Source organism: Vipera berus (assembly GCF_964194415.1).
Source record: "Vipera berus genome assembly, chromosome: 1".
NCBI lineage: Eukaryota > Metazoa > Chordata > Lepidosauria > Squamata > Viperidae > Vipera > Vipera berus.
Window position 1 is genome coordinate 253,773,242 of NC_138202.1, and position 21,785 is coordinate 253,795,026.

Genomic DNA, 21,785 nt, shown 5'->3' on the forward strand with positions numbered 1-21,785 from the left:
CCTTTTTTTTAGAAAAATACACACTAAGAGACTAAACAGCAAAACCAAATAAAAAAATGGAGAGGACTGACACAGTGAATTCATCGCTGTTCCACTGGCATAAGGCTGAAACCAAAGGCAATGATGCCCAAACTCTTTGTTAATGAGATGCATAAGAAGGGACCCATCTTACAAAAGAATGGAAAATATTATGAATTATTGGAAAAATCAGTTGATCAATACAACAAACGTAACTATCTTTGAGACTCTCTAGTCTGCTTGATACTGTACTGGGAAACACATCACTCCACTTATGGGTCATGTTGGCTAGGACTAAATGTTAAGATGGGGAAGGCTGTTGTAGATTATATATACAATATATATAATGGACCTCCAGGTCCATTAAAACCTTTCTCATATGCTTTCTAATCCTCACCACCCCAGGCACATTTATGAGCTGCTTAAGTTGATGAGAGTATTAAAATGTAGGAGGGGAAAATAACCATTGTACTTTTTTCAAGGTTTTTGTTTTAGGAAATAGCACTGAGAAAGGAAAATCAGCACTTGAAATATCATAGAATGAATAAACTTCTCTTGTACAAAAGTGAATTAACTGATTTGTGAAGTTAAGGTTGTAACCATTGTATTTACAAAGAATAAAAAATATATTAAATTTAAACTGGAACTACTATTAAGAATTGTTTCCCATTGATGCTATATGCACGTTCCTGATATTATTATATTAACCAAAATATATTAGATTAGCTTTTTGGTTTCTCAATACAACAATCGGCTTTAGCATACTCCTTCCAAAGTTCTGGGAGTGTATGCCATTCAGTACTGTATTTATTCTATTATGGTCAGAACAATCTAACAGGTTTGATATATCCCAATTCAATATCGTCCGAGGCAGATGAATTGGAGGGGAATGCTGCGTGTTTAAAGGAAGAAGCAGGCAATATTGGCCTGACAACTGAATTACACTAGCCAACTATATTTTAGCCTGATAAACTGTATAGATCTAACTCAGTTTAGTTTATGGATTATATTCCATAAAAACACAGAAAATTGGGCCAATCGATTATTCATGTTTAAGTTGCTCTTGGGTAAGCAAGTGAATACAGTTAGCAGGACTGAGATTGGATTTTACATGCATGCCTCTTTGCAAAGTAAAAATTGGGAAATGTGCAAGCAAGCCAGAGTCAGGCTAGATAAAAGCAGTAAGCAAAATGAACACTGGGTCTGATTCAGTATAATTGTGTCTCCAAAATCAAAGAATTCCAACATTTTAAAAATAAAACTACTTGGGCCCAGCATTTGACACTCCAGTAGTAAGCCAATATTTATGGAAGTTGTGCTGTGTGCAATACTGTGTATATTTAAAAAAATCTCTTAAGTCTGCCCCCACTACAAAAAGGACCACTTAGTATATAGAGTACATTCAGTTAAATCCTAGCTGGCAGAAGAAATTATTCTCAGAAATCAGTGCAGTCCCTGAAATGGATCAGGGCCATAATATTGGAATCCCACAATGGTGAGGCTTCTGTAACCAAGTATGCACACTTTCAAAGTGCCTGAGCATGGTAGGTGTGACAGCAATCCCCAAAGATCAACTGGCAGCATTTATAAGAATCCCATTTATGGCCCCAAAGTCTCCTCCCTTCATTGCTGAATGTGGCCAAACATTTGATACACCCCCATTTTTTTTGCAGATGTTTAAGGACCCAATTTCACCTCAAAACATTCCTGAAATCCCTCCCCCCAGGCACCTCTGGCAGCCACAGAATGAGGCCCTTAACGCATTGTGCAAAGTCTAGTCTAACTCTTGAACTGTTGGAAATTGTGCATCTCTGATTTTGCCACATTTGTGACTTATTAATATCTATGTTGAAAGCAGCAATAGAAGGTGCCAACCAATCCTACAAAAACCCTTCACTGGAAAAAAAAACATGATATACTGAAATTTTTAAAGGATCTGATTCGGTCTTTACTGGAAACAACATTTGGAATTTCAAATCCTGACATCAACTGGGCTTCTCAGAGTTCTAATGAATTAACTTAACATGAATGTTGCTCTCTTGAATAAAAGCAAGTGGAACTGCACTCTTGACTCAGGATGTAATAAATGGCAGTTTCACCAACTGTAAGCCACTTTTAGAAATCTAACCAAAAGAAACGTAGCAGGGAACTCCGAAAATCTGAGTATCAATGTAGAACAGCTCATCTGGGGTAATCCAGCCCAATTGCCTCCCCATCATCACAGCAGTAAAGGCATGCTAAATGCATTTCACTTTTTATTTCAAAACAACTTTAGACAAATGATCTTAGTATACAAATCTGATTTCTTTTTACACAATATAAAGATAGTTTCCTCATTGCTTCTCAGTACAAAGGTATTTGTTTTACCACCTAAGGATACAACCTCAGAAGTGCTTATTTTACACAAGGGGATAATGAAACAATGTTAGCCACCAAATTGTAGGTGCAATACTACTTATTTTACAGAAATATTCTAGTGTTTTAATCAAATAAAAGTGAACGTGCAACACCAGAACAGTGCAAGTTCAAGTAAGGCCAAGTCAGGAATCCCCACAAGGTCACTGCAAAGGAAGAAAAGAGGTTCAAAGTATTTAGATTTTTAAAAGCCATTTAATCAAACATCTGACAGCAGATTTACCTAAACTTCTTTAATGCCATAAAATGAATGCAAAGACCAAGCAGTGCCATTACTATACGAAAGGTTTCTTGTGCCAATTGGTCTGGAGCATGCTAAAACCTTAACTACAAATCTTGGACCATGTAAGTTAATCACTAACATTTATGCCGGTTAAAGTGTTGTGCAGCATTCAAGCATGTCTTATTTTCGATGGTGTGTAGCTTTTATCTATTATTTCATCTTGCAAGAACATATGAAGACAACGTTCATTCTGAGCCAAAGGATGACCTGCAACTCTGAAAATTAAAAATTAAAAGGTTAGTCTTCAAAGGTGTCTGTGTGCCTTGTAATAGTCCCAACATACTTTAGTTTGTCAGCAACTGGCTTCTAAGCATTCTACATTTTTTTAAAAGCCTAAAATTCTGCGTTCTAGTTCTCTAACTTAACTAGGTAGGGTTACTAAGTTAAAGAGTCCCTGCAAATTTTACTCAGCTAGTTGTTGCTGACTACAGGGGGCCACGCTCATCTTCGTTTCATGGCCACTGAGTCAGCGCTGTCCGAAGATATCATGAGGCGGAATGCCATGACATCACGGAATGCTGTTAACTTTCCCACTGAAGTGGCACCTATTTATCTACTCGCATTTGCATTCTTTCGAACTGCTGGGTTGGCAGGAGTTGGAGCGAGGATGGGAATTCATACTGTCATGTGGCTCTCAGGTCCTGAACCTGGGCTCCTGGCTTTCCAGCTGGCAAGCCCAGCGTCTTAACCACTGACCCACCGTGCCATCCCCTATCTTAATTCAGAAGGTGAAATTTCCTGCAAAGTATCAATGAACAGGCCCACTGACCTATTTGTGATGGGGATAAACAGAAAACAGACATAAGTTCAGCAAAAGTCAATTTAACCCCCAAATTCCAGTTTATTTTAAAAAAGACTGATTTTATAGCAGTGTCTTTTGTTCATAATTCTGCAAAATTGCACTGCGTTCCGTGGCAGCTTTTAAGCTATCATATCTTTGCCTCTTTTGAATCCGCATAAAGCACTAAGAATAAATTTCTGAGATGGCAACATCAAATAGGGTGAGGTACTATGAGTCAACCATGGCTTATTTAACCAAAGGTTTATGAAAGAGAATTTGGCTGCAGCAAGAATGAATTCCTTCAGCCATGAAGTGCCAAAGCAAAAATGTTGCTGTTTAATTACAGACAGTAGGAAAAGGAAGTTCTTGATAAATACACAGCACAAACCGTTTCATTTCCAAGTTAGAAGGTTTATAAGGATCTTTTCTGAAGGCCAAATCAGCACTCATATACCTGTAATATCCTCTAGATTCAAACATACAAATCCGTACTGGGGATCGTACTTGCAGTCAGAAATTATAACCAAATTGTTTGTTCAATGATGAGCACATTTATCTCCCCCAGCCTTATTTGTATGATGCTATCTTTACATGCTGCAATCTGAGCAATTTGCATACATTAAGAAACAAAACCCAGGTCACTACAAATTCTTCAATTTTTGCAGCAAGCATGTTAAGTGGCTGCATACCGTTCAGCTTGGATATTGAAATTGCTTCGCAGTTCAAGCTGGAAAGTGGTTCAGAAGTCTTTAAGAATGTAAACTGAGATTTCTTTATATTAGCACAAGCTTCACTGGTCTTGAAAAGACTTAACAGGTCACTGTTAGATGTCAGTAGGTGTAACATATAATCTACTGGGATGTTAACACCATTGCTCGGAACTCAGTCCAGTGCACCAGCATATTGTTCATTACTGAAGTTTCTGTGCAACACAAGAAATAGAATATCCCACTTACTTGTTTATGAATTGTTCAAGCCCCTGCTTCCTCTCTTCTATAAAGGAATCATCAAATATCCCATCATCTCCTCTGAAAGGCAATTGGCGAAGAAAGGCTTTTCCGGGTAAAGGAGGTACAACCACCTAAAAAAACAATTGGTATTTTAGATTCCAACTCTGTTATGCTAAAAATTAAAGCATCATCAACATTGCCATCACTACCACCATAACCATCATTATTGCTGCTGCACAAAGAGCTCTGAAAATTCACTAAGCACTGTAGAAAGAAATTCAGATTCATCCCCTTCCTTAGGAATGTGGCACCAAGATGATTTAGGGTGAAAATACATAAATGTTCCAGGCTTAAACACAGCTGTTAGGATGCAAGATGGCTTATGGCGTACGTGCCCTAATTATAACAAAATACCAGAATAAATTGGCAATCCTCCCTGCCAACAAAGCATGGCAAACTTTTGGACTGCTAAATTATCATCAAGCGTCAAGAAAATTTGGTGGCCTCACCTTACTTTCTCTTTCTAGCTCACTTCGAAGCCATTCAAAATCACTGTATCGTCTCCTGACGCAAGACTCCTTCAATTTGAAGATCGGAAGATTTGTCTGAAAGAAACAAGACCCATCACTCTCCATTCACTTGACTTAAGTTAGCAACTTTAAAGAAGCCGGGACTTCCAACTTCTAGAATGCTGGCTGGAGAATCCAGGGAGTTGAGGCCCACACTTCTTAAAGTTGCCAAGGTTCAGAAATCATTCAGCTATGACATCTGAGGGCTTGGCAATGTAGAAACAACGTGTGTTTATCTAGATATTACACTTCAAATGGATTCCTCAGGTTAGGTGAGCAAACTGAAAGCAATACATTAATACAGTTGTATTATTAGAGCATCATTTTTGTGGCTGTCCACAAAAAATACAAGTCCATCTTTCCTAGATATTCAAAACACTTATAATAAAGTCACCCTTTGGAGTAAATCCTCCCAGGAAGGTGTGCAACAAATAAAGACTAAAAAGCACAAAGATGCCATCACATTTTATACAATGATCCTAATTAAAAAAAATTACTTTAACTGCAGGGCAAAGAAGTGAAGGCAAGTATCTAGGATAGGAGTGGCCATGTACATGCTACTGAATTTCAGCTCCTGTTTACTGTAGACAGTAAATGTTGAATAACAGTTCTTGTGATTCAAGTCTTCCAAGTGTTTAAGACTTTATACTGTCCGTTCTATGTTTACTTGGCCTCTTTAAGGAGAAAGCATGTCTTTCTAGGATCAGCTGTAATTTATGTGTCCCAAAATTTATTTTCCCACTCTCAGAAACTCTGTTTTACCTGGAATAAGTTCCTGGTTGCTTGCTCTGACATCAACGTTCGTCACTATATCCAGGAAAGATATTATTTGCATACTGTTGAAATAACAGCTCAAATATTCAAATAACGTCCCCTTGTGGATATTAAAAATATAGAGGACATGACAGTGACCCTAGGGTAGGGCAGGAGACTGTACTATCTTCTGAGACCAATCCTCTAGGAAGGACTCAAGACCTCATGCCTACCAGGTTCCATATGGATTAAGAGAGTCAATACAATATTCAAATCTACCCAAGCGTTCAGGAACACTGCTAAAGTTACGTTCTCTTAATCCAATCTTATAATACTGTGTACAAGAGTGTGAAGACTGGTGTTGGACCAGGAGCAGGAGATGCAAATCCCAGGCTGCCTTCAGCCTCCGAAGCTCGTTGGGTGACTACAAGTTAGTCACTCAGTTCAATCCATCTCACAGTGTGTGTGTGTGTGTGTGTGTGTGCGTGCGCGCGAAATAGGAGGAGGGAGCACTATCTATGTTGTCTTGAGCTCCTGTATAAAGGTAAGTTATAAATCTGGTAAATAAGCAAATTTGAATGAATATAAATAATTCTTCACATTCCTTTGGCTGAGAGGCCACCATGTCCTTGCATGCTGGTACAAAGATGGCACAAGGACAGACAGACTCTTATCGGCTTCTTTTGTACATGGCCAATTTTCCCTAGATGTTAACAGGAAGCTGCATTCAAATCTCAGCTACTAAAATGGATTTTTGCACCAAAATTACATAGCGTGTTTGGATTTAAAATGAAAAGCCCTTTCAAGTTACTCAAGAAATCCCAAAAGTAGTTTAAAGATCCATCAATCACATGTGCTCAATATTCAAGCAGAAAAAGCAGTATTGTATGTACCTGGCATGCATTACGGAAACCTGGTTGGGCCCAGAGGGGGGGGTGTCCCTCTGACTGAACTTTGCCCTCCAGGTTTCCGTGTGCACCACCGGCCTCGGGCTCAGGGCAGGGGCGCGGGGGTGGCAGTGGTTATACGGGAGACCTTATGTCCGCGGGAGGCCACTATCGTACAGATAGTCGGGTGTGAGTCACTCCTCCTGAGGTGCGGCCCTGGGGCTCAGTTGGGCCTGTTGCTGACGTACCTGGCGCCCAGCTGCATGGCAACGGCCCTAACCAAGCTTCTTGATGCCCTCTCGGGGTTGGCGGTTGAGTTCCCTAGACTTATAGTTATGGGGGACTTTAACCTGCCTTCCCTTGGGGGTCGTCAGAGTTGGCTCAGGAGTTCATGGCCTCCATGACGGCCATGGACCTGACCCAAGTAATTCAGGGTCCGACTCATGGAGGGGGTCACACACTCAACCTTGTCTTTTTATCTGGACAGTGGCTTGATGATCTGGGAAGGGGTTCACCAACTATTGTCCCCCTGTCATGGACCGATCATTATCTCCTGCGGCTGGTCTTCCGCTTTGCCACCCCTCGCCGCTGGGCTGCGGAGCCGACCAGGTGGTTCCGCCCCAGGCGCCTAATGGATCCAGAACGGTTCCAGATGGCGCTTGGGTCTATACCTATCTCCCTCACTCACAGCCCGGCCGACGCCTTGGTGGATGCCTGGGAAAGGGCAGCCACCAGGCGCTCGACTGTGTTGTACCCTTGTGACCCCTGACCTGGCGCAGATCCCATTGGGCTCCATGGTTTTCTGTGGAGCTCCTGGAGATGAAGCGCAGGAGACGGGGTCTGGAGAGCTGTTGGAGATCCAGCCGGTCCGAATCTGATCGACTGCGGTTAAGAACCTCAACGAGGTCTTATCTCGCTGCGATGGAGGCGGCGAAGTCTGACTACTTCACCGCCCTCATCGCTTCCGCAGATAATCGCCCAGCTGCCCTGTTTAGGGTCACTCGCTCCCTCCTTAATCAGGAGGTGAGGGAGGAGCCCTTGCAGGGGCGGGGCGAGGAGTTTAGCCAACATCTGACGGATAGAATCGCTCAGATTTGGGCCGGTCTGGACTCCGACTGGGCAGAGTCGGACGGGGGTGAGACGAGCGGTCTTGGAAATATTATCTGGGATGAATTCGATCCTGTGACTCCAGAAGAGGTGGACAGGATCATGCGGAGGCTAAGTTCCACCACGTGTTTGTTGGACCCGTGCCCCTCCTGGCTGGTGTACGCAGCTTGGGAGGGGACACGAGGCTGGATCCATGCAGTAATAACTGTTTCTTTGAGGGAGAGTAGCTTCCCTACTGCCTTGAAGGAGGCGGTGGTGAGGCCCCTCCTCAAGAAGCCTGTCCTGGATCCAGCTGTTTTGAACAACTATCGTCCAGTCTCCAAACTTCACTTTGTAGCGAAGGTTGTTGAGAGCGTGGTGGCACATCAGCTCCCTCTGTTCCTGGAGGAAACTGATTATATGGACCCGTACCAATCGGGCTTTAGGCCCGGGTACAGCACAGAGACGGCACTGGTCGTGCTGGTGAATGATCTCTGGCGGGTTCGGGACAGGGGTTGTTCCTCTGTCCTAGTCCTATTAGACCTCTCAGCGGCTTTCAATACCATCGACCATGGTATCTTGCTGCGGTGTCTCAGAGGGTTGGGAGTGGGGGGCACAGTTCTACAGTGGTTCTCCTCCTACCTCCTGGGCCGCTCGCAGTCGGTGTTGGCAGGAGGGCAGAGGTCGGCCCCGAGGCCTCTCGTTTGTGGAGTTCCTCAGGGGTCGGTCCTCTCTCCCCTCCTGTTCAACATCTATATGAAGCCGCTGGGTGAGATCATTCGTGGTTTTGGGGCGGGGTATCATCAGTATGCTGATGATATCCAGTTTTTTCTCTCCACCCCGAACCAACCCAGTGATGCCCTCGATGTGATGTCCCGTTGCCTGGAGGTGGTCCGGGTCTGGTTGGGGAGAAACAGGCTTCGACTTAACTCTGCCAGACTGAGTGGCTGTGCATACTGGCATCTCGGATTGACCATTCTATTCCATCGTTAATTATGGGGGGTGAGGTGTTACCCCCCGTAGATAGGGTCCGCAACTTGGGCGTCCTCCTGGACTCACGGCTCAGTTTGGAAGATCATATAGGAGCCATGGCCAGGGGGGCTTTTGCCCAGGTTCGCCTGGTGCGCCAGTTGCAGCCCTACCTGGACCAAGATGGCCTACGTACAGTCACTCATGCGCTTGTGACCTCCCGGATAGACTACTGCAACGCTCTCTACATGGGGCTGCCCTTGAGGACCACTCGGAGGCTTCAGATGGTGCAGAATGCGTCTGCGCGAGTTGTGATGGGGGTTTCTTGATACTCCCATGTAACACCTCTTCTCCGCGAGCTGCATTGGCTTCCGGTTGCCCTCCGGGTGAGATTCAAGGTGCTGGTGATGACCTATAAAGCCCTAAATGGCACGGGTCCGGACTATCTTCGGGAGCTCCTGCAGCCAGCATCAATTTCCCATCGTCCTGTGCGCTCCCACAGGGAGGGTCTCCTCGGGGTGCCACCGGTCAGGGAGTGCCGGCTGGCGGCACCCAGGGGGAAAGCATTCTCGGTGGGTGCGCCTGCCCTTTGGAATCAGCTGCCGGTGGAACTCCGGATGGCCCCCGACCTTCGCTCGTTTCGCCGGGACCTAAAGACTTGGCTATTCGAACTTGCCGGCCTGGACTGAGGGTTTTTAAAGTTTTTAAGTTTTTATTTTTTTATTTTTTGGGGCTATCTAATTTAATTTTTATTTTAACTTGTATATATTGTATTGTTTTAATCTGCCCTGTAAACCACCCTGAGTCCTTCGGGAAAAGGACGGTATATAAATCGAATTAAATAAATAAATAATAAATAAATACTTGCTACCTAGGGCAATGGAAATGTATGAAAATGAATTATAACACTTCCTAATTTTTCACCTCCAGCCAAATGTGTGGCTAATAAGAAGGCTTATCATTAAAAAGCCTGATAAGTGAAATATTAAGAAGAAAAGCCCATATTATCACATAAAGCAACATCTGTATGTACAAGGCATGAAACCCAAGCCAAGTTAAAAAGGCACCTGCATTTTCCCAGCTAAGTACAACACGTTTTATTGTACTCATGCCTCACAAGAAATATAAACTTAAGAAACTCCTTTATGTTAGAAGTCATACTTGCTTTTGTGAAACTACTTTCACCCCAGTTAGGAATCACCACTATACAGTTCCTTTGGAGCTCAAGGGAAAGATTCCCAGAAATTAAAAACAACGGATTACTGCACTCTGATTTCACCTTTTGGCTTCTTAGCAGATTTCAACTCTCCAAAATAAGTCATTGTAAGTCTGTAAAGCCTGTACAGTTTTATGTTTTCTGCAGGTGAGATTTTACCTTTAACATTCCATTTGCTCGGGTTACATAATCCTTCTTGTTAACTGCTCTTTTATTCAGCAAGTTAAGAATAAATCCTTAAAGGAGCGCCTCAGAAACTCTTATTTCTTGGTGCGGAAGCACATAAAAGTTAATCTCTAAGCAAGGTATAAAGGTTTAGTGGTACAGTGCTTAAAAAAAAAGTGGAATTGGAACTTGGCACCTCTCCATTTTTCTTCCTTTGAACTCCCAAAACAATCAGAATTATTCTCTACACATCTGACTTTTTTGCTATTTCAAAATAGTTTACCTCTGAAATACAAGCTACTTCACTAGGCAAACATGTGAAATTCTCTGAACTCTAAAGGTTAACACACACACACACACACACACACACACAGAGAGAGAGAGAGAGAGAGAGAGAGAGAGAGAGAGAGAGAGAGAGATTGTCCTAACATTTTAAATTTATGTCTACCAGATTGTAAATTCATCCAAACTTATTACAGGTTCATTATAGAACCAGCAGAATTTGTTTTAATTATATTTCTCAATTAGGTCTTTAATTATCATTGTTTTGCATCTGATTCTGCTTTATTAGAGTCCTCATTCAATATTATTGGGGAGAAAGGGAATTAAGATGCTGTATTAATCCAATAATAATTTTTATAGCATTTTAAAATCCAGTGTGAAAACCATGGGAAGTGGAAATCTAGAACCGAGCAGTTAAAATGGTACAATTTAGGAGTCTGACAGATACCTTCAAGTATCTGTCAAACGGTGTTGCCTGCATGATTGACAAGAACCTTAAAGGGGATATAAATACATTAATAACATTTGTTCTGACTAATTGTTTGGCAGACCAACTGCTACTTTACAGGGTACACCCAGGGCTTTTTTTGTCATAGAACGCTCAGAACGGAGTTCCGGCACCTTTTTTGGATGGAACCTTGTAGGGTAGGCAAGGCGGGTTGTATGACATGTGTGTGTTCCAGCACCTTTTTCTTTTACAAAAAAAGCACTGGGTACAACTAATAGAGAATATGCTCTGTTTGCATGACTAAATTCTGTTTATTTTTGGAGCCTATATAACAGGACTTACAGCTTTTTCTGAAGAGGAATACTGCATTTAATTTTTGAGTAGCATGCTTAAGACCACATTACATAAAGTCAATAGTACCAAATGAAGGTTGTGCTCTGAATACCTACTAATTTATCTCCCACTTTTTCCACTTTACAAATTATAATTCAGGGGCAATTGTGATGGCATCTAGGAGGCACACCAAGCCCTGTGCACCCCAGCTGTAATAATGTCCAATGAATCTTTGCAATGCTGCTTTTCTAGCTACAATTTAGCTCCCTATTATTAGAAGACAATTCAGGATCAGTTTCATATGTAAACATAACAGATTGCCCTACCAGTTTTTATTCAATATCCACAGCATACAAGTCTATATCTTACCCTGAAAAATGGGTAAGATAGATTTGTCACACATTTTAGATCAATAGTTCCTTTTCTTTGATGCTACTTGAGCACCAAAGTGCATATATACTGATGCAGGAATACGAGTCTTGAGCTTTGCAAAGCATCTGTATTTGAGTGTTCTAATATAAAGGCAGAGGCAAAAACAACGTGGAATACTGTGCTAATACTAGTACCTGGATCTGTGGAATTTATGGTACACTATTTCCTGTAATGCAAATAGACTTTAAAACAAGACAGATAAAGAACATACTTTATTTAATAAACACACATTACATTAGCCTAAAGGCTAGCAATATACTACCGTATAAGCCTTCATGGATCATAGAGAAGTTCATCAATTGCAGAGAGTGTAGTCCTAAGAATTCTGTCTTTTTACAAGTCAGTATTACCCAAAATAATCATAAGCAAAACAGCAGTAAGAAGTAGCAGTTCTTGCACTAAGGAACTAATTAAACAACAGTGAGGCTAAGAAACAACTATGATTTTTTAAAATACTCTCCTCAAATATTTCTATTTTTTGTTTTTAAAATTTAAAGCAGATTTTAAAATACACTTTGTTTTACAAAAAGTGAATTCGGCTCAAAAATATTGCAGTGGATAATAAATTCCAATAGTATTTTAGGAATTGTTTGATAACAATAGTACACGGCATATTAAACCTTATGTGCACTTCATTTATGAAATTACCAGGAAACAAGTTACAGTCTGAGACTTTCTGACCATTACTATTAGGGATGACCATGTTCCTTAGTGCTTATGTCTTTTATTCTCCATCACTGCTATCAAAATGAAAGAATGATAAACGAATAGAGGATTTAAAGTATGGGTGTCAAACTCGCTGCGTCATGTGACGTGTCGCGACGCATCACGACTTTTTTCGCATTGCCGGAGCTGGGGTGGGTGTGGCCTCCGCATGATGCAACCGGCCCACGGGCCGACAGTTTGACACCCCTGATTTAGACGGATGAAATTAGTTTAGATCAACAGTCTGAATATGAATGCAGAAAAAATGTGGACAAGAGAACCCTTAAGGGGTGAAATTTGACAGAGACTACACTTAAAAAAAAAACAACCTGTCAGGCATAATTCCAAATATCTACACAGGAGAAGGGAAGGAAAGCAAAAGAACAAGCAAACAGAATACATTTCCATCCTTTGAGGAATGCATTTCTGGTTCTGAGGGTACTTTCAGTTTCGTGATCTAATGATAAAAGATGTCAAGAGAAGGATACATTCATTCATGAGATTAATGGAAAATGAATGCTTTCAGAGATACTACAGAACTAGAGGAGTTGGTGATTGTATGAAACCATATCAAGATCTGCTGCCAAATTACATTTTAGAAATGTTCTTATCATATGAGAAGAGGCTCTAAAGAAATCAGAGCACAGTCCAATAGGCTTTGGACTGTTACTCAAAATAGGCAGAGAGGAATTGTTCAAGTAACTATATCAATATAAACTTTTTAAAATAGTATTAATTAAAATATGCACATATTTACAGAATTTTGACAATATAATATCAGTTAAAAATGCAAAGGAAGGAAAAACCTGGAGAAATAACATTTCAAATATAGTAATTTTAGGGAAGTTACCAAACTCTTTGAAAATCCTTCTCCTTGTAATAGAACAAATACTTTTCAACATGCTGATATACAAAGAAATTAGTGCCCTTAATAGGTACTGATAAATAGGGATACAGCTAAGCATCTTTAAACTGCAAATGTCTGCCTAAAATCATGGTGATTCAATTATTCTGGCCCAAAATGTGGTAATAATTGGACAACTTTAGACCCATAAAATTAATAAGAGAATTTAATTACATCTCTAACAAGGCAAGTGATTCAGCTTTTAATATTCTCTGAAACATCCAGCATGCACACAATAAAATGTCCTATCAATCTCAATCTTAATATAAAAATAACACACACACACATATACACACATATACATATACACATACACATATATACATACATACATACATACATATGTAAGGTAAAGATAAAGGTTCCCCCGCACACGCGTACTAGTCATTTCCAACTCTAGGGGCCGGTGCTCATCTCCGTTTCAAAGCCAAAAATCCAGCGCTTGTCCGAGGACGTCTCCATGGTCATGTGACCGGCATGACTAGACGCCAAAGGCGCATGGAACGCTGTTACCTTCCCACCGTAGTGGTCCCTATTTTTCTACTTGCATTTTTACGTGCTTTCGAACTGCTAGGTTGGCAGAAGATGGGATGAGTAAAAGGTGCTCACTCTGTTATATGGCACTTGGGATTCAACCCGCCAAACTGCCGACCTGATCGACAAGCTCAGTGTCCTAACCCACTGAGCCACCGTGTCCCTTTTACATATATATGTATGTATGTATAAAATGTTTGATAATATATATATATGTTGCCTTCCTACAGTTTCCTATAAAAACAGGTTACTGAGAGGTATCTCAACTGATTCTTCAAAAAGATCTAGAATCTGAAACTTCAGATGCAGCAATGGTATCTATCCCATAATATGTATTTAAGACAGATAAAAGTGCCAACAATTGCTCTTGAGGATTTGCCTACTATTTTTAAAGTAGTTTAAATCCTTTAATATAACTTTTTTTAAAAAATAAAAGGGTCAAATGCTTATCTACACCCCAATTCTTTCCATTTGCATCTCTCAAAATTAAATGCTGATACTATGTACAGAATCACCCAACATACCTGCCAAATCAGGCAGTACTTTTTCAAGATGGATTAAATTTTGAAATTCTTTATTCCAGTGACCAACATGAAAAGAAATAAGCCAGAAAGTTTAAAAACTTAAATATAATTTACCTGTCAACCAATGCTTCTAACTAGCTTTTGCAAAGGAAGCAGTCAGCTGTGACATCCATTGTTGCTCCCCTTCATTTTCACATTGCTGCTGATGGGAATGGATATGACTGGCTCAGCTGCCAATGCTAGAGCCAAAACAAGCTGCCTTGTGTGGCTTGTCACTGTGGCCTCCCTGCTTCCTTTTAACAACTTGACTGATCTCCTTGAACTGCCTAAAATTATGCAGTTTGCCAGTCTGTTTCCCATCAAAACGTCCATCAGCCTTCTAAAATGAACCCACAAACGCCCACAATCTGCACAAAGATAACTCCTGCTGGCCACACAATAGAAAATCCCATCCTTCTAAGAGTTACCTAGAAATAGGCTGCTGGTCCTTTGGTCAAATAACAAAAATATCCTAGTACAGTGGTCCTCAACCTTGGCAACTTTAAGACTTGTGGACTTCAATTCCCAGAATTCTGGGAGTTGAAGTCCATAAGTCTTAAGGTTGCCGGAGTTGGAGACCCCTGTCCTAGTAAGTATGCTGGCAGAAAAATCTATCGTTCTTCTGTCAGCTTCCTGACCAGAGCTGAGAGTGTTTCTGAAAGATGACACAAACCCCTCCGCCAATGACTTCTACCTCCTTAGATGGCCACCGGAGTTATTATGCAAGTTGTTAATAAAAAGCTAGGATAGATCCATTTGTTATACTGAAAATAAAGCACTCCCACAAAATTAAACCTTGAACTCTGGACTGGGAACGACAAGAGGAATGTTAAAGCACAGTACCTAGAGAATCTGTAGAAATGTGTCTCTTTAATAATTTCATTCTCTGATCTCCATAAGAGACTTCTGGGTTTGTTTTTTATTAGCTGCAGTTTATTTTTAAATCAATCACATGAGCACCTGACTTTCTGAGGTAACTTTTTGTCCCTGAGTGCCACGAAACAGAGTGAGCGCCTGTTACTCATCCCAGCTTCTGCCAACCTAGCAGTTCAAAAGCACGTAAAAATGCAAGTAGAAAAATAGGGACCACGACGGTGGGAAGGTAACAGCGTTCCGTGCACCTTTGGCGTCTAGTCATGCCGGCCACATGACCGCGGAGACGTCCTCGGACAAGCGCTGGCTCTTCGGCTTTGAAACGGAGATGAGCACCGGCCCCTAGAGTTAGAAACGACTAGCACGCATGTGCGGGGGAACCTTTACCTTTACCTAACATAAGCCAAAATGCAATGTTTTGACAAGAGGCCCCAAACACCAATGAACCAGGAAGATGATGGGACTGTCAATTAAGATACCGATTTACAAAAGCAGAATGGAAAAAGGTCCACAGTCAGGAAAATTATAGTGATCTATATAGCACACAGGCTACTGCTGTCCAAAGAAAAAGAATCTGATATGCCACTTGCATTGTGTGGACTTCTCATTTTACTTTACAGAAAAACTGTACTCCTTTTGGGCAATTTCTTGAAGTCTATAGCACACCTGCAAGTAACCCCCCCCCCACCCAAATAGGTCTTGCTGAACAAAGACACTGTTACCATAGTACCAATTTGAAAAACAGACTATGGTAAATTCTATTGGCAACTCAATTGCAGGAGAAAGTAGATACTACTAACAATTCACAAAATACTCCAAGAACTTTGTAAAGTCATGCTATTAGGAAAAATCTATGGAACAATCAAAACAGCGCATTTGGGGAACACATTAAGAGACACATTATGAAGCAGGTATATTAATTTTCTTTTACTGCCTCCTGCTGGTTAATTCCTTTTGGTTAATACTATTGGGATACAAACCTCAGCATTTTCCTGAAGAAATTAAATTGGATCTTCAGCCTTTATTTTAGCATAAAAATAGACAAAAACACCTTAAACATACTTATTAACTGTTCATGGGAAGAAACTAGACGGTACAGACGATGGAAAGAGAAAGTTAGGTCAGTCACGGTATAACTAAAACCATTTGCAGAAACAAGCACCAAAGAATCTTATTCCCAAAGCAACATTACCTACCAAGGGTCTGCATGAACAGACATGTTTTTAAATAGTTACCTAACCACAGTCTACGGACTAAGCAAACTTCCCCTAGGAGGGAATTCCATAACCAGATAGTCACAGAAAGAACCGTGTGTGTGTGTGTGTGTGTGTGTGTGTGTTTTGGACTGGACCTAAAAATCATCAAGTCCCACACTGTGTGCACTGAGGGATTTATTGCACCAGGGGTCCTCAGCCTTGGCAACTTTAAGACTTGCGGACTTCAACTCCCAGAATTCCTCAGCCAGCAAAGCAAAGCAAAGCTGGCTGAGGAATTCTGGGAGTTGAAGTCCACAAGTCTTAAAGTTGCCAAGGTTGAGGACCCCTGCATTACACCATCTCATGATTTAATAAGTGTCCAGCTTGTCTGAAAACCTCTAATGAAGTGGGGAAAAACCACTCCATTAGGTAACCCATTTCACTGAGTGACAGCTCTTATTGTCATGAATTTCTTCTTAAAGTCTTGTCTGTGTCTCCCTCCTTAAAGTTACATTTTCCAGTAGGAGCAAATGAGAATAAGTCCAATTTCTCTACAATGCAATAGCCCTTCAGATACAGATAGTCCTCGACTGAACCCGACATTTCTATTGCGAAGCGAGACATTTGCTAAGTGAGTTTTGCCCCATTTTATGACCTTTCTTGACACAGTTGTTAAGTGCATCATGGCACTTGTTCAGTTAGTAACACGGTTAAGTGGATCTGGCTCTCTCACTGACTTCGCTTATCATGTTGCAAAAGGTGATCACATGTCCCCAGGACACTGCAATCATCATAAACATGAACCAGTTGCCAAGCTCCTGAATTCTGATCACGTGACCCTGGAGGGGATGCTGCAACGGTTGTGAGTGTGAAAAACGGGCATAAGTCACTTTTTTTAGTGCCATTGTAACTTCAAATGGTCACTAAATGAACTGTTGTAAGTCGAGGGTGACCTGTATTTGAAGACACCTATCATTTCCCCACTCAACCTTCTCTTCTGTAAACTAAACATATCTAGGTGTTCCTTATGGGATTTTTCAGTTCTTTCACCATCTTAACAGTCCTTCTGTAGAGTTGCTGTTGATGTTCCTCAAGAGCTGCATTAGCCTGTCAGGATAGGCTGAGCTTGTTGTGATCCACTAGTACACCCAAGTTCCTCTCACACATACCGTACTGCTTTTAAACCAAATTTCCCCAAACCTGTACATGTTTATTTCATTTTTCTTACCCAGATGCGTAACTTTTCACATTTGTGTTAAATTTCATTCTATTTGTTTTTGCCCATTGTTCAAGCTTGTTTAGATCTTCATTATTTTTTCCCTTTTAGCCACCCCACTTAGCTTTGAACATCTGCAAATTTGATCAGCATTTCCTCATCAATATTATTTATAAATATACTGAACACAACTGCTGGGTTCTGGACAGATCCTTGTGGTGTTCACTTCATTTGGGACGTCTTTCCGAGTAGATTTGATGCCATTTATAACTACCCTTTAGGTATGATCTTTGAGCCAGCTGTGGACCCACCTAAAGGTTTAGCTGTCAAATCCATATTTGATCATTTTGTTAATAAGGATACTCTGTGAGACATTGTCCACAGCATTTCCCTGACCAACCAGGCTAATAACTCTGTCATAAAAGGAGATAAAGTTTGACTGACATGACTTGACCATCATAAATACATGTTGGGTTTTAGATTATTCAAATGTCTGTACATTAATATCAGCGCTCTCAACTGGGCATAGGAATTCACAAGTAGCAAATACAATACTTTATGGTTGCCAAATGAATCAAATTAGCTTCCCTACTTTGTTATTGTTATTATTGTTATTGTTTCCAAAACATCTTCAATATAGAATGCACTGCAGTATTTCAATAGAGAATTTATCAGGACATAGATAACTGAAGCCAGACTACCTTCATCCAAGGACAATCTAAGCCTAGCTGCCCAGCCGAAGCTGGACATAGGTGGCCTCAATTGTTTGGTACACTTATCCCTATAGTGACAAATCCGTACAGAAGAAAGACATGTGATCATCCCCTCCGTAACAGCATTATTTCATGTAGAGTACAGTATTTTTTTTCAATTCTCAAATCCAATAACCATTTATTCCAGATTAGATTTCAATTGTACACAACCGAAGTTTCCACTACTATATGATTTGGTCTTTCTTTAAGGTATGATTTAATTAGGAGTTGGTCATAGGAAGGGATGTTAAAAGCCAAACTTCTATTTTTCTTAGCCATGAGCTACCACGACAAGGTTATCCAAGAAACAACAAGAGGTGAGTATACCCACCTCCTCTGGAAACACTTCAAAATGTTGTCAGCACTTTGGCGCTGCATTTGCTTGATTCCACATTTCTGCTCTCCCATCATCATTTTAGTCCAGTTGGATTCGGTTCCCCATTCCTGCTCTAACCATACTTGGCCAGAAATACCCTCTATCTAATTGCATTTCTCCTTTCCATCACTAACTGAAGTAGGTTCCAAATAAGACTAATTCCAAGCAAGAGAGTGTATGTAGTAATCAAATCAGTTAATAAAAGCCATCATCTCTCTCTCTCTCTCTCTCTCTCTCTCTCTCTCTCTCTCTCTCTCTCTCTCTCTCTCTCTCTCTCTCTCTTTCTCTCTCTCGTAAGAGAAATGGGCATAACCGTTGTCATCAATTCAAGCCTAGTAAGTTGCTGGTCTGTTACATATCCTCAGCAGGTGTGATTATGAATAATCACATAAACAGAATATGAAACAGCCTTGGTTCAGGGACAATCACCTATCAGGAACTATTTGTCCTTCAAATTTTAGAGCTCAATTTGGAAATTAACAAACAGAATGATGAGAAACGCATAATTTTCCAACTTTTCAATTGTAGGCTAGTCTTTTAATATAACTGATAAAGTAGATGAATGAGCACAGATTGGGCCAGTTTGGTCTAGTGGTTAAGGTGTCAGGCTAGAAACAGGAGATTGTGAGTTCAAGTTCCATTTTAGCATGAAAGCCACCTGGGTGACCTAACTATGTGAGGTGGGTTGAGAGAGTGACTGGCCTTAGGTTACTCTCTCTCAACCCAACCCATCTCACAGGGTTGTTGCTGTGGGGAAAACAGGAGGTGTGTGTGACATGTTCACTGCCTTGAGTTATTTGTAAAAATAATGAAGGCAGGATACAAGCAAACAAGAACAGATTTCACATTCAAATAGCATGAAATCACCTCAGAATTAAGGGACTTCTTTTTCCCTAGATTGCTAACCATGATGCATTTCTATATAGCTGGAAAGCACAAAATTGGAGGAGGTTGATGAAGCTCAGTTTGACAGGAAACTCGGCAACGCACAATCTTAAGTGTTTGCCCATGAGTTTTAACATGATTAACTGTTATTTTCTTCTAATTTATTATTAACAACAGCTAACCCCAATTTGTTGGAGTTAAATAACTAGTAATTCAAATAATTCTTATAGTACCATTCATTATTTGTCTATGATTGTATATGCTCAGGTAGCTTTGTTGGCTAGAGCTGGAAATAACAGAAATAGAGTAAGATGACATTCAGTCAAATATAGACTTGCAGTGCAATCTGATCATTTTTACCAATAAGTGAGACAGGCTGTAATATTTGCATTTATGAATATATGTACTTCTATAAACTAGAAAGATTGCATGGCTTTAAAAATATTTTGTAGAGAGCTGAGGCAGAGAGTTAATGGCTCTATATACTTCAAAAACTTCCCTTCAAAACTTCAGTCCATCTATGGAATATACAGCCAAATTCAATGGGTTGTTAGGATCTGAAATGCTCTAGAACATTCTGCCACTTTGAATTTTGGATGGTAGAATACAAAGATTCCTTTTTATTTATTGTTGCTTTTAAACTAATAACAGAACAACAAAAACAAAATGAACAAAGCACAAAAATATATAAATTATTAAAAAAGAACATATAAGCATATTATATAGACCAGTATATGTGTACACATGCATGCACAATCTTTGTATTAATAATTATATATAGAATTGTAACTGTTTACCGTTGTAAAGACTCTTAACTAGCAAATATCACCAGTTTTCCATTAGTAATCCCAAGGTTTTGAAAAAACAGGAACTCCATTTTTAAAATGATGACCTTGTAAAAGGAGAATTCCATTAGAAAGCAAGCAAGCCATAGTTATTTTATCACAACAGAAACCCAAAGCAATGCACGAACTATTATTTTAGTCACCATCTGCTATTTAATTTGTTTCAGCTCTTCTCCATTTCAGCTAAAAATTCTAAAGTACAAGTGGAGTGCATTGCTAATTTCTTTATCTCCCCAGGACTCCTTAAAATAAGAAGCCAAAAGGGTAAGAGGAGTTCAGATAAGAATACTAAAACAACTTATCAATGAAGATATTTTGGATGGCATATTAAGACAGTAACTACCTTTTAAAAACATTTGAGCATGAAAGAGTAAATCCATTTCCTTTATATTAAAGTTAATATACGTGAAGTGCTAAATATAATACCTAATAGCTTTTGAGTATCTGATCTAAGCCTTGCTAAAGAAAGGCAGGTTCCATTAGAGGTTTCAATGATAACTTTTAGTTAAATGAAGGAAAGATATCTGACCTTGTCCTTTGTGAAAGATATGTACTCAAGCTATCTACAGATTCATGTACTTGATGCTAGTTATTTTCACAAAGCTTCCAATGCTCTCAGAAATCAAGTGTAGCCTACAAATTAATTCTAGCCTTGGGATTCTGAGATACTTGTATCCCACAAGTTTTAGTCATAGATGACATCAAAGAAAGAACAAAATGACAGTTTGATAACTCAAGAAAGAGGAAGAGCAAATTCAGCAGTTATTCATCCGAAGACGCTTGGCAGCATAGACAGCAATATAATCAGCAGGGTGGCTTCACAATCCTGCCTTACAAATCACAATGGCTGGACTTACTCAACAGGATAAACCTTAACTAAATCATATTATGACTTGGAATGGTCTGTGAACCAACAACAAAAATAGGAATGCAGGATATATTTAATTCAGGAGGAACAGTTTCTCACGTTCAGCCAATATATGTTGAACTGGAAATAAGCTTTTTGCTCAAAAAAAAAAATCAGACATCATCCAGATTGTAACATGTAAATGTAAAGTATATAACCAAGCTGGGAACAAACAAGCAATTGTCCAGTTGAAATTAATATAGCACGATAATCATACACTAGAAACAAACTATCTGATAATGAAACACTATTTTTACATTATCATCAGGATATATAAATTCTGAAACTCAGTGGCTCTAACAGCAAAGGTCGTTGAGAGCGTGGTGGCACGACAGCTCCCTTTGAACCTGGAGGAAGCTAAATATCTAGATCCGTACCAATCGGGTTTCAGACCCGGGCATAGCACGGAGACGGCATTGGTCGCACTGGTGAATGATCTCTG

At 40.2% G+C, this 21,785-nt stretch overlaps 1 protein-coding gene across 3 annotated transcripts in view; it reads right to left on the minus strand.

Moving 5' to 3' along the window:
- SNX3 (sorting nexin 3) overlaps positions 1–21,785 on the minus strand; it is a 34,691-nt gene that overhangs the window by 1,938 nt on the left and 10,968 nt on the right. The window contains exons 2-5 of one of the 3 annotated variants that reach the window (XM_081318479.1): positions 4,957–5,052; positions 4,454–4,578; positions 2,796–2,931; positions 2,261–2,579 (exon numbers count right to left, since the gene is read on the minus strand). In XM_081318479.1, coding sequence (XP_081174605.1) covers positions 2,826–2,931; positions 4,454–4,578; positions 4,957–5,052 — 327 coding nt within the window. In that variant the 3' untranslated portion in view covers positions 2,261–2,579; positions 2,796–2,825. Of the gene's footprint in view, positions 1–2,260; positions 2,932–4,453; positions 4,579–4,956; positions 5,053–21,785 lie in introns of those variants that run through there. The other 2 variants (XM_081318480.1, XM_081318478.1) reach the window with 2 other exon arrangements.